Consider the following 17,053-nt stretch of genomic DNA (forward strand, 5'->3'; position numbering starts at 1 on the left):
CTCCTGTACATCATGAACTTCAGCGTTGATGTTTTGGGGCTGGCGTTGCGTCAGATAAAATACGGCATCTGGGCAGTCGATATAAGAGATAAATATTCAGGGCGTTTTTTTCTCAGTGAGAAGGAAAAAAGTTTTCATTCGAACCCTTCAAATTCTGGTTAATTGTTCCACTAAATCTATGAATTTTGTTTGATAACTAAGAGGAAGAGGAAGGTTGTGATGTTCGTAGGGTCGGTGGCTCTCACAGTTAAGGCAAAAACATATCAGCCTCGTCGTGAACAGTGAAGCGAAACGTCGCGGAACCGTTGCGTCTTCTGAAAAGCATTGTGTCGTCATAAGTGCTATGACGTCGACACTTCCGTAGTTACAAAGTCAACATGGAAATGCGCGGATATATATTTCCACTATGTCGATATTACGGTTAATAACTTTATTAATTTTTTGTTTTGCTTGTGTTTCAATAGTATATTTTCTCCAGGATAATTACAGGTACGTACATATTATATTTAGATTGTCTTCATCACCTAAACAAATGAAAACTAACAGTGTAATCTTTCGCTCTTTTCGACTACCTAAATCTCTGCATCACAATCTGCAGGAATACTTCCCGTAGAGAGTTTTTGTAAAATTTGTTGTTCTGAATTCTTGTGAACGATTAGACACCTATTTGTTCGTAATTCATACATGTCTATGCATCATTATATATAAGGAACACCGAACATCGAGACCTGGAGATCAACATTAACATCTCTTTTGGAGCTAGCGGGGATAGCGGTCAAAAAGAGTACCTGAATCATAAAGTACATCTAACAGAACCAAGAAATGACCGCCCATGGTTTACAAGAACAACAACGAGAAGGAGGACCGGTGTTGGTAAACCACAGTTTAGCACAGACTTCGATAGAGAAATAAACGGAATTGCACCACCTACACTGGAGGAAACTGCCAAAACTGGAAACACGTCTAGCAGTGGTGAGACTTCTTTTTATTGAAATTATTCATTTTGAACGTGCTTTAATTTGATTTTAGATTTGAGCTGTATTAACATGGTATATTTTATTAAAAAAACCCTAAAATTGCTAAAAAAAAATGTAAAACGTCATATGATATCACACAGTATGCCCAAAAAAATCAGATCCGAAATTTAACACTTTTGGATACATATTTTAAACAATTATAATGATTAACTTCAAATACGTGATCAAAATGCGTTTTTAAAATTGTAAACATTAGCGACAATTAAACGCAGATTTTATTTACAAGTTGACAATCACCTTATAAATAAAGTACGTCATATGTTCGTTTTCAGACCGAGTGTGGAATGCCTCATACTTGAAGGCTGTAGCTTTCTCGGTCTATGGCCGTTCCCTTCAAATCGTCAACGACGTTAAAGACAAGAGCCAAAATCACTTTGGTATTTGGACACACAACTTTTATGGACTGCTCAGGGACTGCTGTGACAAAGTTCAGGCGACATCAGCAGGAATAGGTAAGATCCGGTTGTGACACTAATACGATCGTAACTCTACTCCGTCGTGTTTCAGAGTGGATGATTATGTTTTTTCTTTAAATTTTGGAAAAAATATGTGTGTTATAAGATTTTCAGACATTGTCTATTTGAATTAGCAAATTACAGCATGTCAGTGTCGATCTAAGGCTTATTCAGTTTAATTCGGAAAATGTCATGGAATATATACTTTCTTGTTTTAGTAAATGCCCTTGCAGATGCTGTTGAAGACAGCAAGAACTCTGCAGAAGAAGTCTTCGGGTTATTCAAGGACAGGGTTGTAGAACACATTGATAATGGCATCGCTCGAGTGCGCCTCTACTTCGTTCCTGAGTCTCCCGTAGAACGAAAGTGTAAGGGACATTCCAACTCAGGGCCGTAGCCTGAGCAAAATGCCAGAGGGGGCAGTAAGCGGACACGAGGGGGCGAAGCCCCCGAGGGGGGAGGGTGTGGGAAGGAGTGTCCCCCTCGCACGGTGTGGAAAATTTTTAAAAACTGTATGTATAATACTGCATTCTGGTGCATTTTAATTGTTATTTATTGGTCAATCAGAAGTCAGAAATTGTGGGTTCATTTTGCCATAAGTACAGTCATTTTTTCAACACAACACGCCAATTGGCCTGGGGGATAGCTCCCTCAGGGAGGGTGAGCTTTTTGGCATAAACTGAGTTGGCTAAAAACAGTACACCTTTGTAAACAGATTGTTGAATGATTGTCTAGTGGCCATAAGTGCCTTTTCTCACAGAACTGATACCAACTTTGCAATTATTTTTTTTTTACCTTTGCGATTATTTTTTTTTTGCACCCCAATTTCCAGGGGGGGGCAGCTGCCCCCCCCCCCCTGCCCCTCGGAGGCTACGGCCCTGTTTCTATGCTGTGTATAAGTAGGGCAGATAAGGTCAGATAGGTAGGTAGGTTAAATTTCTGACCAAAAATTTAAAGAAAGGAGCACTTTAAAGCACTTTTGTGGTTGATTGAGTGATTTGGATAGATACTTATAAATTCTCTATCGTTTATCTACATGGTAACATCTCAATGAAATATACCTACGTAGAAAACATTGGCGTTCATTTCTAAACAAGACAACAAAGCTGTCAAATGTACAGGCAAAGCAGAAAAATGAAAGGGTAGAATTTCATGGCCATGCTGAACATTGCGGTCCCCCCCCCCGCCGTTCAGGGGGGCAAAAGGTCTCCATCTCGAAAAGACGATGAGGGTTTGGTAAAACCATAATGACACAACTAACAAAAATAAATAAATACGCATTTTCAAAGTCAACATAGTTGATATTGTGTGACTGGGCACATACGCTGCTTTCTTAGGACGAATGAACGAACAGGGCGGTTTTGTTATAGAAGAGAGAATTGTTTTGGGTTTCGGGGTTGTTTCAACTAAATTTTTCACCCATCCATCCCTAAGTACTCTCTCTCTCTCTCTCTCTCTCTCTCTCTCTCAATGTTGCCCTATAAAGCCCCCAGAGGTTTCTGGATGGCTGACCAGATCGCCGTGCACTTTTAAGTATGTCAGGGCCTGAGACTTAATTGTTTGCGCACATGTCTGAATTACGAACCCATCTACCTGGATTCGCCCTTTCAGAAATAAGGTTTTGTTTCAAATCTCTTAGCTGTATTCCTTTGTTTTAAATACGTTTTCTTAAAAAGACAAACAGTTCTGTAACGACTTAATCAGCACTTTTTCTAAATCTATACCCCCGACCCCCTCCTCTTAATACGCCACTGCATATGATGCATCTTACACAAAGCATTCTAAGGGCGCATTCCTACAGATTTTAGATCGATCTATCCTCGTTGGGAGTCTCACTAGATTACAGTCAGATAATCCGGCTTAAATGTCCGTCCCGCCCACTACATGCTGTAAGGGGGTAATTAACTTTTGTGCCCGCTTGCCTGACAGCTATTTAGCGTGAACCCCCAGGGAGTTAGGTCAATCTAGTTGGAACGATCTAATCTCTGGGAATGGGGTCTAAGCCAAGTTATTGATGTAGCCTTTAACAGCAGCTGGTCAAGTTGTAGGTGTAGCCTTTAACAGCAACTGGTCAAGTTATAGATGTAGCCTTCAACAGCAGCTGGTCAAGTTGTAGGTGTAGCCTTTAACAGCAACGGGTCAAGTTAAAGGTGTAGCCATGCATCTACAGCAACAGGTCAAGTTACAGGTGTAGCCTCTAGGCTGCATTCAACGATGTTTTAACTGAAAACGTTTTAGCGCGTTTACCGGGATGTTAATCGAAGCAGCTTCTTATTAAACGCTTGGGACACGGCAATACGGGGAGGACGGAGAGGGGGTGTAGTCCATTATCAAAATCCCAACCGCCCCTGTCCCAACAACTGCAGGTAATCCCCGTGAACTGAACCGTCCATTTTCGCAAGTTAAAAAAATAAAACAGTCTTTTCTTAAAGTGTTTTAAATGCAACCCACAATTTCACAACCACAACATTGCAAACGAAAGATAGGTTTGGTTAAGGCTAGGAACCAAAGTAAAAGCCCCGTGCGTTGAATATCAATTTTTCATAAGTAAGAGAGACATGGGCAGCGGCGGTGATGAACAATTCATGCGACGAGCGATAGAGCTGAGCGCAAGGGGGACCAGTTTGGGCGATGGGGAGCCTTTTGGTGCGGTGATCGTAAAGGGCGGGAAGATCATTGGTAGGTGTAGTCTTTTCTGTATTCTTCCGACAGAAATGGGCATGTTAATCCGTGAAACTGTTTTGCATTCAGCTAAAGTCCCCACCGTAGCTAGCATGTTTAGTTTTACGTTTAAGTCCTGAGCTCACGGTTTTTCTTTCCTCAATTTTTCTCCTCGTATTATTAAACGGGTATAATGAGGTTTTTTGATGGGGAAAGTTTTTTTAACCCAGAGCGTTAATTCTCATATTTCTTCATATGAAGTGTATGTGTTGTAAAACATTGCTTTTAAAAGAAAATACGTGCATGTATCTATAAAAAATATGTAACCATATTTTTAAGTGGGAAAAGGAGGAATGTGTCAGGGACCCCTAAAAGTCTTAATGTAGTTTTAGAACTTCCGTAAAAGTGTAGGCAGAATCTTGTTCATCAAGTTTATTGTCATTGTTTAATCGAAGCCAGTTTGATCAGTCACTGCCTAGAAGGATGTTGAGGTGGCCAAGTGACCTCTAATTTAATTAAGTTTGTTCAGACGGTCGAGGAGCGACCGGTAATTTGATTTAATCATATTACTTGTATACCTGCATATAAGCTAGGTGGGGAACGTTATTCGAGAGAATTGATGTGAGACCTCGATGAGACACGACGATTGTAATACACGTACACATCAGAATTAAATATTATTTATAGTAAGAAACTTTGCATGGGCTTGAGTTCGTTCTCTCACGCGTTTACTTGCGTATATTCAGACCTCGAACCTTGGACGAATTGAACTGCGATCGTAATCGATCGGCGGCGGCTAATATTGCGTTAAGTTAACATCAGATCGGGCCGATACCCGACACCGAGTTGGATCAATCGAGAAGCATAGTTTCGTTGGGAATGAGCCCTCAGAGCCAAAAGTTGGACATATTTCTTAACGTCCTTTTTGAATAAAAAAAAGTGAATAGCTTGAGTGGTCAATATTTGGTACACTGATGTTTCAATGAATGGACCTTTAAGAGAAAAAAGTGAAATACTGCTTCAATCTTTACGAAGATATTGTCGGCTTGTGGGGGTCAGCCTACGAAATAATTCTGAAAGTATCATATGCTTTAAAAAGCTCTGATAGGTACTCGTTAAAGACTTTTGTGAAATGCCGTGGAGGCATTGTTTACTCAAATTAATGATTAAAACAACTTCCTACTGGTTTCTTTCGCTTTGCATGCAAACTTTTTTATGATCAGCATCAACAACAACGGATAAATTATACGTTCCAATAATGGGCCCTGCATGATCTTAAAACCTTTATGACTACCGGATGGAAGTCTAGAGAAGCGTGGAAGGAATGGTGCTCCTAGGAATGGAAGTCCAGGGTCCCATATGATAAGCACAAGTTAGTGTTAGACGGACTATTGGGGTTAGTATATGGGACGAATGTTACCTGTACAAAGTAATTGGGAACTGACTACATTTTACAGCGGACTTCCGTTCCTGCCACCCCATCCCTGATAATTTTGTCAACGGTTTATAAACGTATAAGCAGTCAAGTTTTAAAATGAATAAAAAAACAGTATTTTACCTTGCAGGTGAAGGTTGGAACCGTGCCATAGTGGATCTCGACCCCTCCGCCCACGGTGAGGTAGTAGCTATCAAAAACACGTGCCGAAATATGAAGGCACGTGACCTGACCGGATGCGACATCTACACGAGCTGTGAGCCCTGTGCCATGTGTGCCGGCTTGATTGCTATCACAGGGTTTGTAAAGAATTAATCCCAATAATAATGATAATAATAAAAATGATAATAATAGCAGTGGTTATCATAAAAATTATTGCAATGGTTTATTATTATTATTATTATTATTATTATTATTATTCGTTGTAACTCTCAAAGTCAATAATGCGCTATAGACTCTCCACCAATATCCAAGTACCCATGTACATCTCTGATGATATTTCTATTAATCCAAAAATTTCAAGCTCTTCACTCTTATGGTCTAGGAGGAAAGACTAGCTGTGACTAACGCATGGACGTGCAGGGTAACGTGATCGTATATTGTGCAAAGTCTTTGAAAAATAATTGCCACTGTTATCCATATTTAGTAAGTGTCAACGTCATTTTGCCTTCACTATTTCCATGATTAGCTTTCGCTATTTCTTTTCTTTTTCAGAATTGGGCGTATATTTTACGGTACCACTCTGGAAGCTATAAAGCCTCACTTCACCTTGGACTACGCGGCTTCATATCGGGATTTTCATCTACCAGTACACCAGCGACATCTACCGGCAAAACAACTCCTGGCTGAGGACGCATACAAGGCTGTCAACGATGCTTTCCCTATCAGGCACAATAACCTGGCGGCAGATGTTTAATACTTATAAATAAGTGAAAGTTATCTAATTGAAAGGCGTTATATAATATAAAGTGACTCACTGCTTAAGATGCATATGAACTCAATTTTTGCCACAAAAGTCTACCAAATGCCAGCATGTACTTTCAAATAATATAACTAAGAGAATTACCAAAAGACATCGTTAAATAACCGAAAAATGATATTTAAACATACCTTTCTGCTAGCTTTCTCAGGGCCGTAGCCTGAGCAAAATGCCAGAGGGGGCAGTAAGCGGACACGAGGGGGGAGAGTGTGGGAAGGGGTGTCCCCCTCGCACGGTGTGGAAAATTTTTAAAAACTGTATGTATAATACTGCATTCTGGTGCATTTTAACTGTTATTTATTGGTCAATCAGAAGTCAGAAATTGTGGGTTCATTTTGCCATAAGTACAGTCATTTTTTCAACACAACACGCCAATTGGCCTGGGGGATAGCTCCCTCAGGGAGGGTGAGCTTTTTGGCATAAACTGAGTTGGCTAAAAACAGTACACCTTTGTAAACAGATTGTTGAATGATTGTCTAGTGGCCATGAGTGCCTTTTCTCACAGAATTGATACCAACTTTGCAATTATTTTTTTTTTTACCTTTGCGTTAATTTTTTTTGCACCCCAATTTCCAGGGGGGGGGGGGGGGGGGGCAGCTGCCCCCCCCTGCCCCCCCGGAGGCTACGGCCCTGGAGTTGATATGTGATATGAAAGTTTTTTTCCAAATGATTTTCTTCGCTTTTTTTCTATTTTTCTGAGTAATAAATGAAAACAAAGATATTTAATCATGTTCTAAATAACTTTTAATGATCTCACCTATGAAACGGTCAGTATGTGATCAGAAAACTTTGAAAATTTAGGGCTTTTTATATGCTATCCAAAAAAACAATAAGACAATTGTCTTGTGAAAAATATCCTTTTCGCATTTTTTTTTTTTTATTTTCTGCTAGTCATATGTCGCCCGGAGTGACTCTATACTGGATATTTGAAATGGCAATTGATAACTTAATCCGTCATCAAAACTAAATCCATCTGAACCTCAAATCCATGCATGCTTTTTACATCATGGGTAAAGTTAAACTATATGTCAATACAATAATAATGATAATAATAATAATAATTTCGAAAAGCACCAAAGTCATCTTTCTAGGAACATTTCCTGAAGGTTTATCAAATAAAACCTCGTGTACATCATGAACTTCAGCATTGATGTTTTGGGGCTGGCGTTGCGTCAGATAAAATACGGCATCTGGGCAGTCGATATAAGAGATAAATATTCAGGGCGTTTTTTTCTCAGTGAGAAGGAAAAAAGTTTTCATTCGAACCCTTCAAATTCTGGTTAATTGTTCCACTAAATCTATTAATTTTGTTTGATAACTATGTGAGGAAAGTTGTGATGTTCGTAGGGTCGGTGGCTCTCACAGTTAAGTCAAAAACATATCAGCCTCGTCGTGAACAGTGAAGCGAAACGTCGCGGAACCGTTGCGTCTTCTGAAAAGAATTGTGACGTCATAAGTGCTATGACGTCGACACTTCCGTAGTTACAAAGTCAACATGGAAATGCGCGGATATATATTTCCACTATGTCGATATTACGGTTAATAACTTTATTAATTTTTTGCTTTGCTTGTGTTTCAATAGTATATTTTCTCCAGGATAATTACAGGTACGTACATATTATATTTAGATTGTCTTCATCACCTAAACAAATGAAAACTAACAGTGTAATCTTTCGCTCTTTTCGACTACCTAAATCTCTGCATCACAATCTGCAGGAATACTTCCCGTAGAGAGTTTTTGTAAAATTTGTTGTTCTGAATTCTTGTGAACGATTAGACACCTATTTGTTCGTAATTCATACATGTCTATGCATCATTATATATAAGGAACACCGAACATCGAGACCTGGAGATCAACATTAACATCTCTTTTGGAGCTAGCGGGGATAGCGGTCAAAGAGTACCTGAATCATAAAGTACATCTAACAGAACCAAGAAATGACCGCCCATGGTTTACAAGAACAACAACGAGAAGGAGGACCGGTGTTGGTAAACCACAATTTAGCACAGACTTCGATAGAGAAATAAACGGAATTGCACCACCTACACTGGAGGAAACTGCCAAAACTGGAAACACGTCTAGCAGTGGTGAGACTTCTTTTTATTGAAATTATTCATTTTGAACGTGCTTTAATTTGATTTTAGATTTGAGCTGTATTAACATGGTATATTTTATTAAAAAACCCCTAAAATTGCTAAAAAAAATGTAAAACGTCATATGATATCACACAGTATGCCCAAAAAATCAGATCCGAAATTTAACACTTTTGGATACATATTTTAAACAATTATAATGATTAACTTCAAATACGTGATCAAAATGCGTTTTTAAAATTGTATACATTAGCGACAATTAAACGCAGATTTTATTTACAAGTTGACAATCACCTTATAAATAAAGTACGTCATATGTTCGTTTTCAGACCGAGTGTGGAATGCCTCATACTTGAAGGCTGTAGCTTTCTCGGTCTATGGCCGTTCCCTTCAAATCGTCAACGACGTTAAAGACAAGAGCCAAAATCACTTTGGTATTTGGACACACAACTTTTATGGACTGCTCATGGACTGCTGTGACAAAGTTCAGGCGACATCAGCAGGAATAGGTAAGATCCGGTTGTGACACTAATACGATCGTAACTCTACTCCGTCGTGTTTCAGAGTGGATGATTATGTTTTTTCTTTAAATTTTGGAAAAAATATGTGTGTTATAAGATTTTCAGACATTGTCTATTTGAATTAGCAAATTACAGCATGTCAGTGTCGATCTAAGGCTTATTCAGTTTAATTCGGAAAATGTCATGGAATATATACTTTCTTGTTTTAGTAAATGCCCTTGCAGATGCTGTTGAAGACAGCAAGAACTCTGCAGAAGAAGTCTTCGGGTTCTTCAATGACAGGGTTGTAGAACACATTGATAATGGCATCGATCGAGTGCGCCTCTACTTCGTTCCTGAGTCTCCCGTAGAACGAAAGTGTAAGGGACATTCCAACTGGTACGCAAAGAGCGCGTGCACACTTTTGTTCCAAGCTGCTGAATACCCTCCACAGCTTGTCTCCACTCTGGCGAAAGGATACGACAGATTTTTCGAAGTGGCCGCAAGGTTCTTCGTACGTGAGACGTACAAAGATAAGATCTGCAAAGGCTACGACACCGTGCCGTTCCTTCGGAAGGTCTGCGAGACAGGATTTGATGTGGCGTCAATGGCGAATGATATCCTAGAAAATGTCCAAGAGTTCCTCGGCAAATGTATTGCACAACCAACTTTAGACTTTGCCCAGAAAGTAATCACATCTATAACAGACGGTGCATGGAAAGCTGCCGAGGGATTTTCAAGAGCCTGTCACAATGGGATGCACCTGGGAAATAGAATTACAACTTACATTTATCAAACCTTGGACATCGAAGCGGCTAAAGGTGGGCAAAATGTAAACTTGTCTTTTGTTTTCACTGGGTTAGCAGTATAAGAACAGTTGATAGCAGCAATAATTGGCAATTCAGGTTAAAGTTATTATCCAGTAAAACTCACGTCATCAGAAATGTTTTATGATTTTGATTACTTGGATACTTTCATTTCTATATTGTTTTCTGTCCTTCTCGGACATAGAAGGAAATTGAATCACTATTTTATTATCAAAGTAACAATAATAATTTCATCAAAAAACAGCTAAACTCGGCAGCTATTTTCACTTCAGTATTTCAGTGTCTACCAAGTGGTCAGCTGTTTTTTTTTTTTTTTTTAACACTATTACCATACTTTTGAAAACATAACACAGCTTATGACATTCGGTGCTGGAATATCCTGTTCTGTTTTCCAGCTCTTCTGTATTCCGTGTTAAAGAAGGCTGCGTACAAAGTCCATGACGTCTACGTACGTCTTCCCCGCTTCAATGGTGATCCCATACATGACGGGCTGGTGGTTGTAGCCTGGGTGGTGTGTGTCCTAGCCCAGGGGTTGGTGGTCTACTGGACCAAGAGGAAGATCAGTCTAGGTAAAATATCTTGCCGTGTTACAAGTATGTATTATGATAAATATTTCCAGGCCTTGCCATTGCCTCTGTCTCATTAATCACCAAAGAAAATGGAAATTTTATTTTGTTTCGTTTAACATATTGAATAAGCCGTAAATGAAGTTAATTATTTACACAAGAGTGAAAAATACTTCAAATCTTTTAATCGAATCATGAAAGTGGCCTAATATTTGTCCTTTTTACTGGATTAATTTCATCTTATTTTATCTTATTTTATTTTTATCATTGTAGATAACAACATAAGAAGGGCCCGTCAAATGCGACTTCGTTTCTCCCATCCCATATCATCAGAGGATTACTATGACAGGATTGCGAGGCTAATTAGAGAGGAGGATGGAAAAGATGATACAGAACGCGAGGACGCCGAACACGTTGATGAGACCGAGAGCTTTCAACATGTAAAATCCACCTCTGGTGTTACTGACAACGAGGTCAAGGACACAACCAGTCCAGCCGACGACTTTGCCAACGATTCCGGGGTGTGGGCAGACATGTCTCTTGAACACATCGTGGAGGGAGTGGAAGAGAAACCAACGGTACCAGCGCCCTCTGCAGTTCAGCCAATGGCAGTGGAAGAGGAACGGGTCCACGCCAATCCTAAACCAGAGGTTAACGCACAGCTTCTGGTCCTGAAAGATGACACAACCATTGAGAACAGAGAGCACGCGCAGCCTGCTGAGGACACGTATAACCAAGAACAAAGTGCCTCTGGAACAACCTGTGAACAGAATCTAGAAAGCCCTAATAAGGATGCATGCAAGAACGGGAAAGGAGGACTGAACGTTTCAAGGTCCGATGCGGTTGCTCTAGCTCCAGAGAGCGAACCCGAGCCAGCTGCTGCATCTTACATGGATAAGAACAACAATGACACAGAAAGTTACGACAAAGAACGACTCATTGAGACGGGTTTAGAGGTAAATTTTACGTCTTGTTAGCTTGATCAGACTTGTGGGTGTGAGGGCCGGAATGTTATATTTTGTCTATTTTTCTCCATCTAAAACTATAAATATTGCTTATCATGTTAATATTTTACTGAAACATTTACGATTCAATAGGTGCCCTATTTTTGTCTATGATTCTTATCTTAGCTTACGATTGACTAAAAAGACAACTTTAACGTTGATCTCTAGTTGTACCTGACATTTTAAGTTATAAATACTAAAATAATTTTTGATTAAAAAGATACCCTTTATTTTACTGAAAATAGTTTCAGGGAAGTGAGGAGCTCACTTTGTGCAGAGCCCCTGATGTCAACATGGACGACGCTCGGAGAAAGTTGATAATCTCCGAGGCATTGAAGCGAATTGATTCGTGGGACCTCCCGCCCCGTCAGGCTACCGAGTCCAGCGAAACCAGTCTCTGGGCCAACGTCTATTTTCGCAAAATCGGCCGTGCCGCCTGGATTGTGCTGAAATACATTTTAGAACACCCAGAGCTTTTCTAACTTTGTTTTGTTTTCTGTTTTCTTGTGAACACTTTGCTTTCTTGTCGCTCTGGGTGTATTCACTGAACAGCATTTAACTTCCTGGTGGACAATGATTTAATGGATATTTATACTTATTTTGTTTACTGAGCTTGTAAAGAAAAACTCACCAGACGCAACTTTGTTTATAAAAAGAAAAAAATCATTACAATCGCAGACATTTAAAGGTAACAAATTTATTTTATAGAAATAGCATCTAGAATTTATCAACTTATGTGTTTTAGGGTACGCATAAATTTTGTAGAATGCTTAAGCAAATTCGAAGCAACAGATTTTTAAAACTATCTAAAAATCCTTACCGAAATACTAATGCTCAAGAAAATATTGGCAATGTAAACTATTTGGTCTTTATAGTAAAACCAAGAAGAAATGCTCTTTGTTTTGTGCTTGATATAATATTGCATTCCGTTGTGGACTTCAGTTCCAGAGTACTGTTTAAAAAAATTCTGTGAATCGGATTCGTCCGAGTGTCACTGTCCATTTGTGTAGACTTCTTTAAACCTAATATATCGTGAAACTATTACATCACATCACGGTTAACTATTTCTTCTTCCTGTACAACATACAACAAAGCGCGATCGATCGCTGACTGTTCAAAGACGAGCAAAGTCGCGGATAGTCGTTGCTCAGTCGCATTGCGTCAAGGCAACTGGTTGGGAAAACCTGCGATTCCACCGTTAAATTTCTCCACAATTCCTTACTAAATTTCTGTAGTTTATACGATATTGCTATAAGTCCTGCTAAACTATTAAAAACCTGTAAAACAGGCAAAATATCACTTCAAGGAATCCCCAAAACGCTACATTATTGATTCCGTCCAGTAACGTAATGTAAAGTTTTTCTATTAAAGGCATTACGGGGATACTTCCAAAATAAAGGCAAATACGTGCAATGTGCCTTATTTTTACCATTCGTGAAGCCAAACAAGTCCATGCCACATATTTTACAGCTTCCCTTCCAAACTTGTACTTATAGATTTTAATCGTGATCTTACTGGCCTCAGAGCCTGGTCAATAATTTAAAATTCATTTTAGATAAGAACGAAAGGGTTCTTGCTTTACAAAGAGTTCAGGGCCGTACTTCACCTTGGACTACGCGGCTTCATATCGGGATTTTCATCTACCAGTACACCAGCGACATCTACCGGCAAAACAACTCCTGGCTGAGGATGCATACAAGGCTGTCAACGATGCTTTCCCTATCAGGCACGATAACCTGGCGGCAGATGTTTAATACTTATAAATAAGTGAAAGTTATCTAATTGAAAGGCGTTATATAATATAAAGTGAATCACAGCTTAAGATGCATATGAACTCAATTTTTGCCAAAAAGTCTACCAAATGCCAGCATGTACTTTCAAATAATATAACTAAGAGAATTACCAAAAGACATCGTTAAATAACCGAAAAATGATATTTAAACATACCTTTCTGCTAGCTTTCTCAGGGCCGTAGCCTGTTCAAAATGCCAAAGGGGGCAGTAAGCGGACACGAGGGGGCGGAGCCCCCGAGGGGGGAGGGTGTGGGAAGGGGTGTCCCCCTCGCACGGTGTGGAAAATTTTTAAAAACTGTATGTATAATACTGCATTCTGGTGCATTTTAACTGTTATTTATTGGTCAATCAGAAGTCAGAAATTGTGGGTTAATTTTGCCATAAGTACAGTCATTTTTTCAACACAACACGCCAATTGGCCTGGGGGATAGCTCCCTCAGGGAGGGTGAGCTTTTTGGCATAAACTGAGTTGGCTAAAAACAGTACACCTTTGTAAACAGATTGTTGAATGATTGTCTAGTGGCCATGAGTGCCTTTTCTCACAGAATTGATACCAACTTTGCAATTATTTTTTTTACCTTTGCGATTATTTTTTTTGCACCCCAATTTCCAGGGGGGGCAGCTGGCCCCCCTGACCCCCCCCCCCCCCCCCCCCCCCCCCCCGGAGGCTACGGCCCTGTTTCTATGCTGTGTATAAGTAGGTCAGATAATAAGGTCAGATAGATAGGTTAAATTTCTGACCAAAAATTTTAAGAAAGGAGCACTTTAAAGCACTTTTGTGGTTGATTGAGTGATTTAGATAGATACGGATAAATTCTCTATCGTCTATCTACATGGTAACATCTCAATGAAATATACCTACGTAAAAAACATTGGCGTTCATTTCTAAACAAGACAACAAAGCTGTCAAATGTACAGGCAAAGCAGAAAAATGAACAAAATAAGTTATAAAATCATTTCATGTATATCATTTTATCTATGGCATGGAGTGTTCATGGGAGATGAATGCACTGTGATGCCAACCCGCAGCACCGCATATAGGTTTTTTTTTTTTTTACATAGCACCCTGAAAAAATCAGTTCATAATCAAAGCATACATCATTCCCCTAAAAAGTCTACACTTGTTCTTGGCCCATATGCACGTGTCTAAAATATAGCATTACATCCAGGCCTAACCAACTACCAGACTCGCCACCTAAGGATCCTGAATAAACCGGTTTATCGGACCACACTACCCGTTTTCAAGGTGTGTGTCAGATCGCATTTCGGAGTATCATACCCCAGAACAAATTTTGTAGGACGACTGCGGGCTCATCCACGCTCGGCTGAACAACCTTAAACTGTACTCTTACTTTGGAGTGCTCTATTTCATTGTCTCTATGGGGGTATATGGGGACTTTACGACATTCGGTTTGAATGTTTTAAACACTTTTGATAGGGCCTTTTTTGCATTGTATTAGATTAATGTGGCAGTCTAAGTTCATCTAGTTGGCTTTCTAATTTAGGCACCCGGTTTTAAAATCATATAGCAATTAAATACGACAGTCGTTTACTATCCAATCAAGGTGACAGCCGAGCGTAGGCTCATCCTGTCGGTGTTCTGACTGATACTCCTAAATGCGATCTGACACACACCTTGAAAACGGGTAGTGTGGTCCGACATACCGGTTAATTCAGGATCCTTAGGTGCCGAGTCTGGTAGTTGGTTAGGCCTGACATCGGAGTATTTATTCACATTCCTCACGTTCAATTGTTCAAGTTCCTGTAACAAAAAGATAAAATTTGAAAGAAAGGAGCTTCTGCATCTACGCGCATTAAACTGAAATTCGCCGATACTTTACCATTACTTTGGTTGCTGGCATGCAGTAACCAGTTAAGCCTATCCCCACTACGTTTTGGACGCACGGTTTCTAGGTACCTTGCAATCGGCTACGACGTAGCTAGATCGCACGTAGTGGCTGTTGATCATGTCGAAAAGTTACTACGTGCTGTTTGCGTCCTCCAAAAATTGCACGATGGACGTGCTCCTCACGCACGAACTCCAACATTTTCCCCATTTTTTGGGCCGTAGTCCACACGTAGCAGCCCGTACGTTCGGTTGGGACCTAGGCTTTAGCGAATTGTTCACGCGCTACACTGGTGTTTCGGTCTGTTGCCCACGCACTCTGAAGCTATCAACCAAGTTCACCCCTTATCCTCTGATTTCAGAAGCTTCTTAATATAGTATACACATTTTAGTATGCCATGCAATAAGTTTGTAACAGACTACTAGCGCACCCTGTGGTCAGAGAGTAGTTCACGCTCTAGCTAAAGAGATGCGCATGCAGGCAAATGTGCACGCAGCTTGCCATTTCAAGCAGTCGCATTTTCTTTCAAGGCACCCAGGTTTTGGAAAACAAATGCAAAGACATGTTTTTGACGTTTAGAGTCTGCTCTTGAAACACGCCATACGCGAATTGCGAATTATTTGACAAAATATTAACGCTTGTCCTTACATGATTCCGATACATCCAAATGTATTGATGGCTGTTAAGGCGAAGGGAATATGATTGAAAACAGTATAATAGTTTTCATCTAATAACCCACTTCACTGACTGTTTTATCACTGTTGCAGTGAAGTAATGCCTTTATTTAAGGGGGGGATCCTGACCCCCCCCCCCTTCCTGACCCCCCCCCCCCCCCCTCTAAATCCGATCCAGCTTTCTAAGGTCGAATGAATGTACTGTCACAGAAAAGACAGCGTTTTCATTCAATCTTACGGTACAGTTTTAAAGGAAAACGTTAAGTTTTACACGTTTACTGAATTGTCTTGTATATTGTAAACATTCATAGGTAATTTTCCCAAACAGAATTAATATTTTAACTATGTAGAAATAAAACAGAAATATAAAAAACTGAGTAAAATAATTAAAAAGAATTGGTCTATATTTGTATTACATAAAGTTTCTCTTGATTTGAAAATTCTGAAAGAAAATGTTGGCACGTTGTTTCATTAAATCACTTTTAATGACCGGTAATTGGATATAACTTACTAAACGAAAGTCATAAAGAAAATTTACAACATGTGAAAAAATGAATTCAACTTATTATAAATTACCTAAGATATTTTATCTTAGACAACGATCTGTGGTCGTCAGCGCCGGGCAGTGAGAAACTGTAATATCCAGCACAGCTTCTACGGTGAAGGCTTCTTGTGCGCCGTAGACATCGATGGCCAGTCGTCTTGGTCTCAGGACACGGCGAGAAGAGACCCTACGTAGTATTCAACACAGTCACTGTAACTAGATAGAGTGATTGCGACAGTTGTGATTGCGATAGTAGCGTAAGTGTAAAATGTAAAGAATATAACGAAAATAGCACTTACCTAAGTGCATTTAGTACATTTAGTGCATGATAGCCCTTGCGGCAAACATATAAATTTTCCTCTCTGTGTGGTGCATTTGGGAAGCTGTCAATGAGGTGAAAGCCACCCTTCACGGCTCTAACCTCGACTGGAGTTGACGGGAATCTGATGGTGAGAGCAGGGTCTCTGCTCTCCAAGATGGCTCCCACCACATTGTGAACTGAACGCGACACAGAGGCTGCGGAGATCCCAAGGCTGTCTCCAATCACAGCCTGAAAGCTCCCCGTCGCAAGCACGCCAAGACAGGCAAGAACTTGTGTGGTGGGGGAGAGTGCTTGGGACTTGCTGTTCTACGCTGC

General features: G+C 40.0%; 2 protein-coding genes across 2 annotated transcripts; both read left to right on the plus strand.

The window, feature by feature from the left end:
- Nucleotides 1-5,645: 5,645 nt before the first annotated feature.
- On the plus strand, nt 5,646-6,766 carry LOC147761746 (uncharacterized). The gene is made up of 2 exons (XM_087013743.1): nt 5,646-5,887; nt 6,303-6,766. Exons 1-2 carry the CDS (start codon nt 5,688-5,690, stop codon nt 6,502-6,504), a joined length of 402 nt encoding a protein of 133 aa, XP_086869869.1. The 5' UTR covers nt 5,646-5,687; the 3' UTR covers nt 6,505-6,766.
- Nucleotides 6,767-7,573: 807 nt separating this feature from the next.
- Nucleotides 7,574-12,443, plus strand: LOC147761747 (uncharacterized). The gene is made up of 7 exons (XM_087014059.1): nt 7,574-7,577; nt 8,395-8,655; nt 8,991-9,170; nt 9,392-9,982; nt 10,384-10,557; nt 10,828-11,510; nt 11,804-12,443. The coding sequence occupies exons 1-7, from the start codon at nt 7,574-7,576 to the stop codon at nt 12,038-12,040; spliced, it is 2,130 nt and encodes a 709-aa protein (XP_086870185.1). The 3' UTR covers nt 12,041-12,443.
- The last annotated feature ends 4,610 nt before the right edge of the window (nt 12,444-17,053 follow it).

Source organism: Lingula anatina, chromosome 5 (genome assembly GCF_051362555.1).
Source record: "Lingula anatina isolate TDL-2025a chromosome 5, LinAna3.0, whole genome shotgun sequence".
Classification (NCBI taxonomy): domain Eukaryota; kingdom Metazoa; phylum Brachiopoda; class Lingulata; order Lingulida; family Lingulidae; genus Lingula; species Lingula anatina.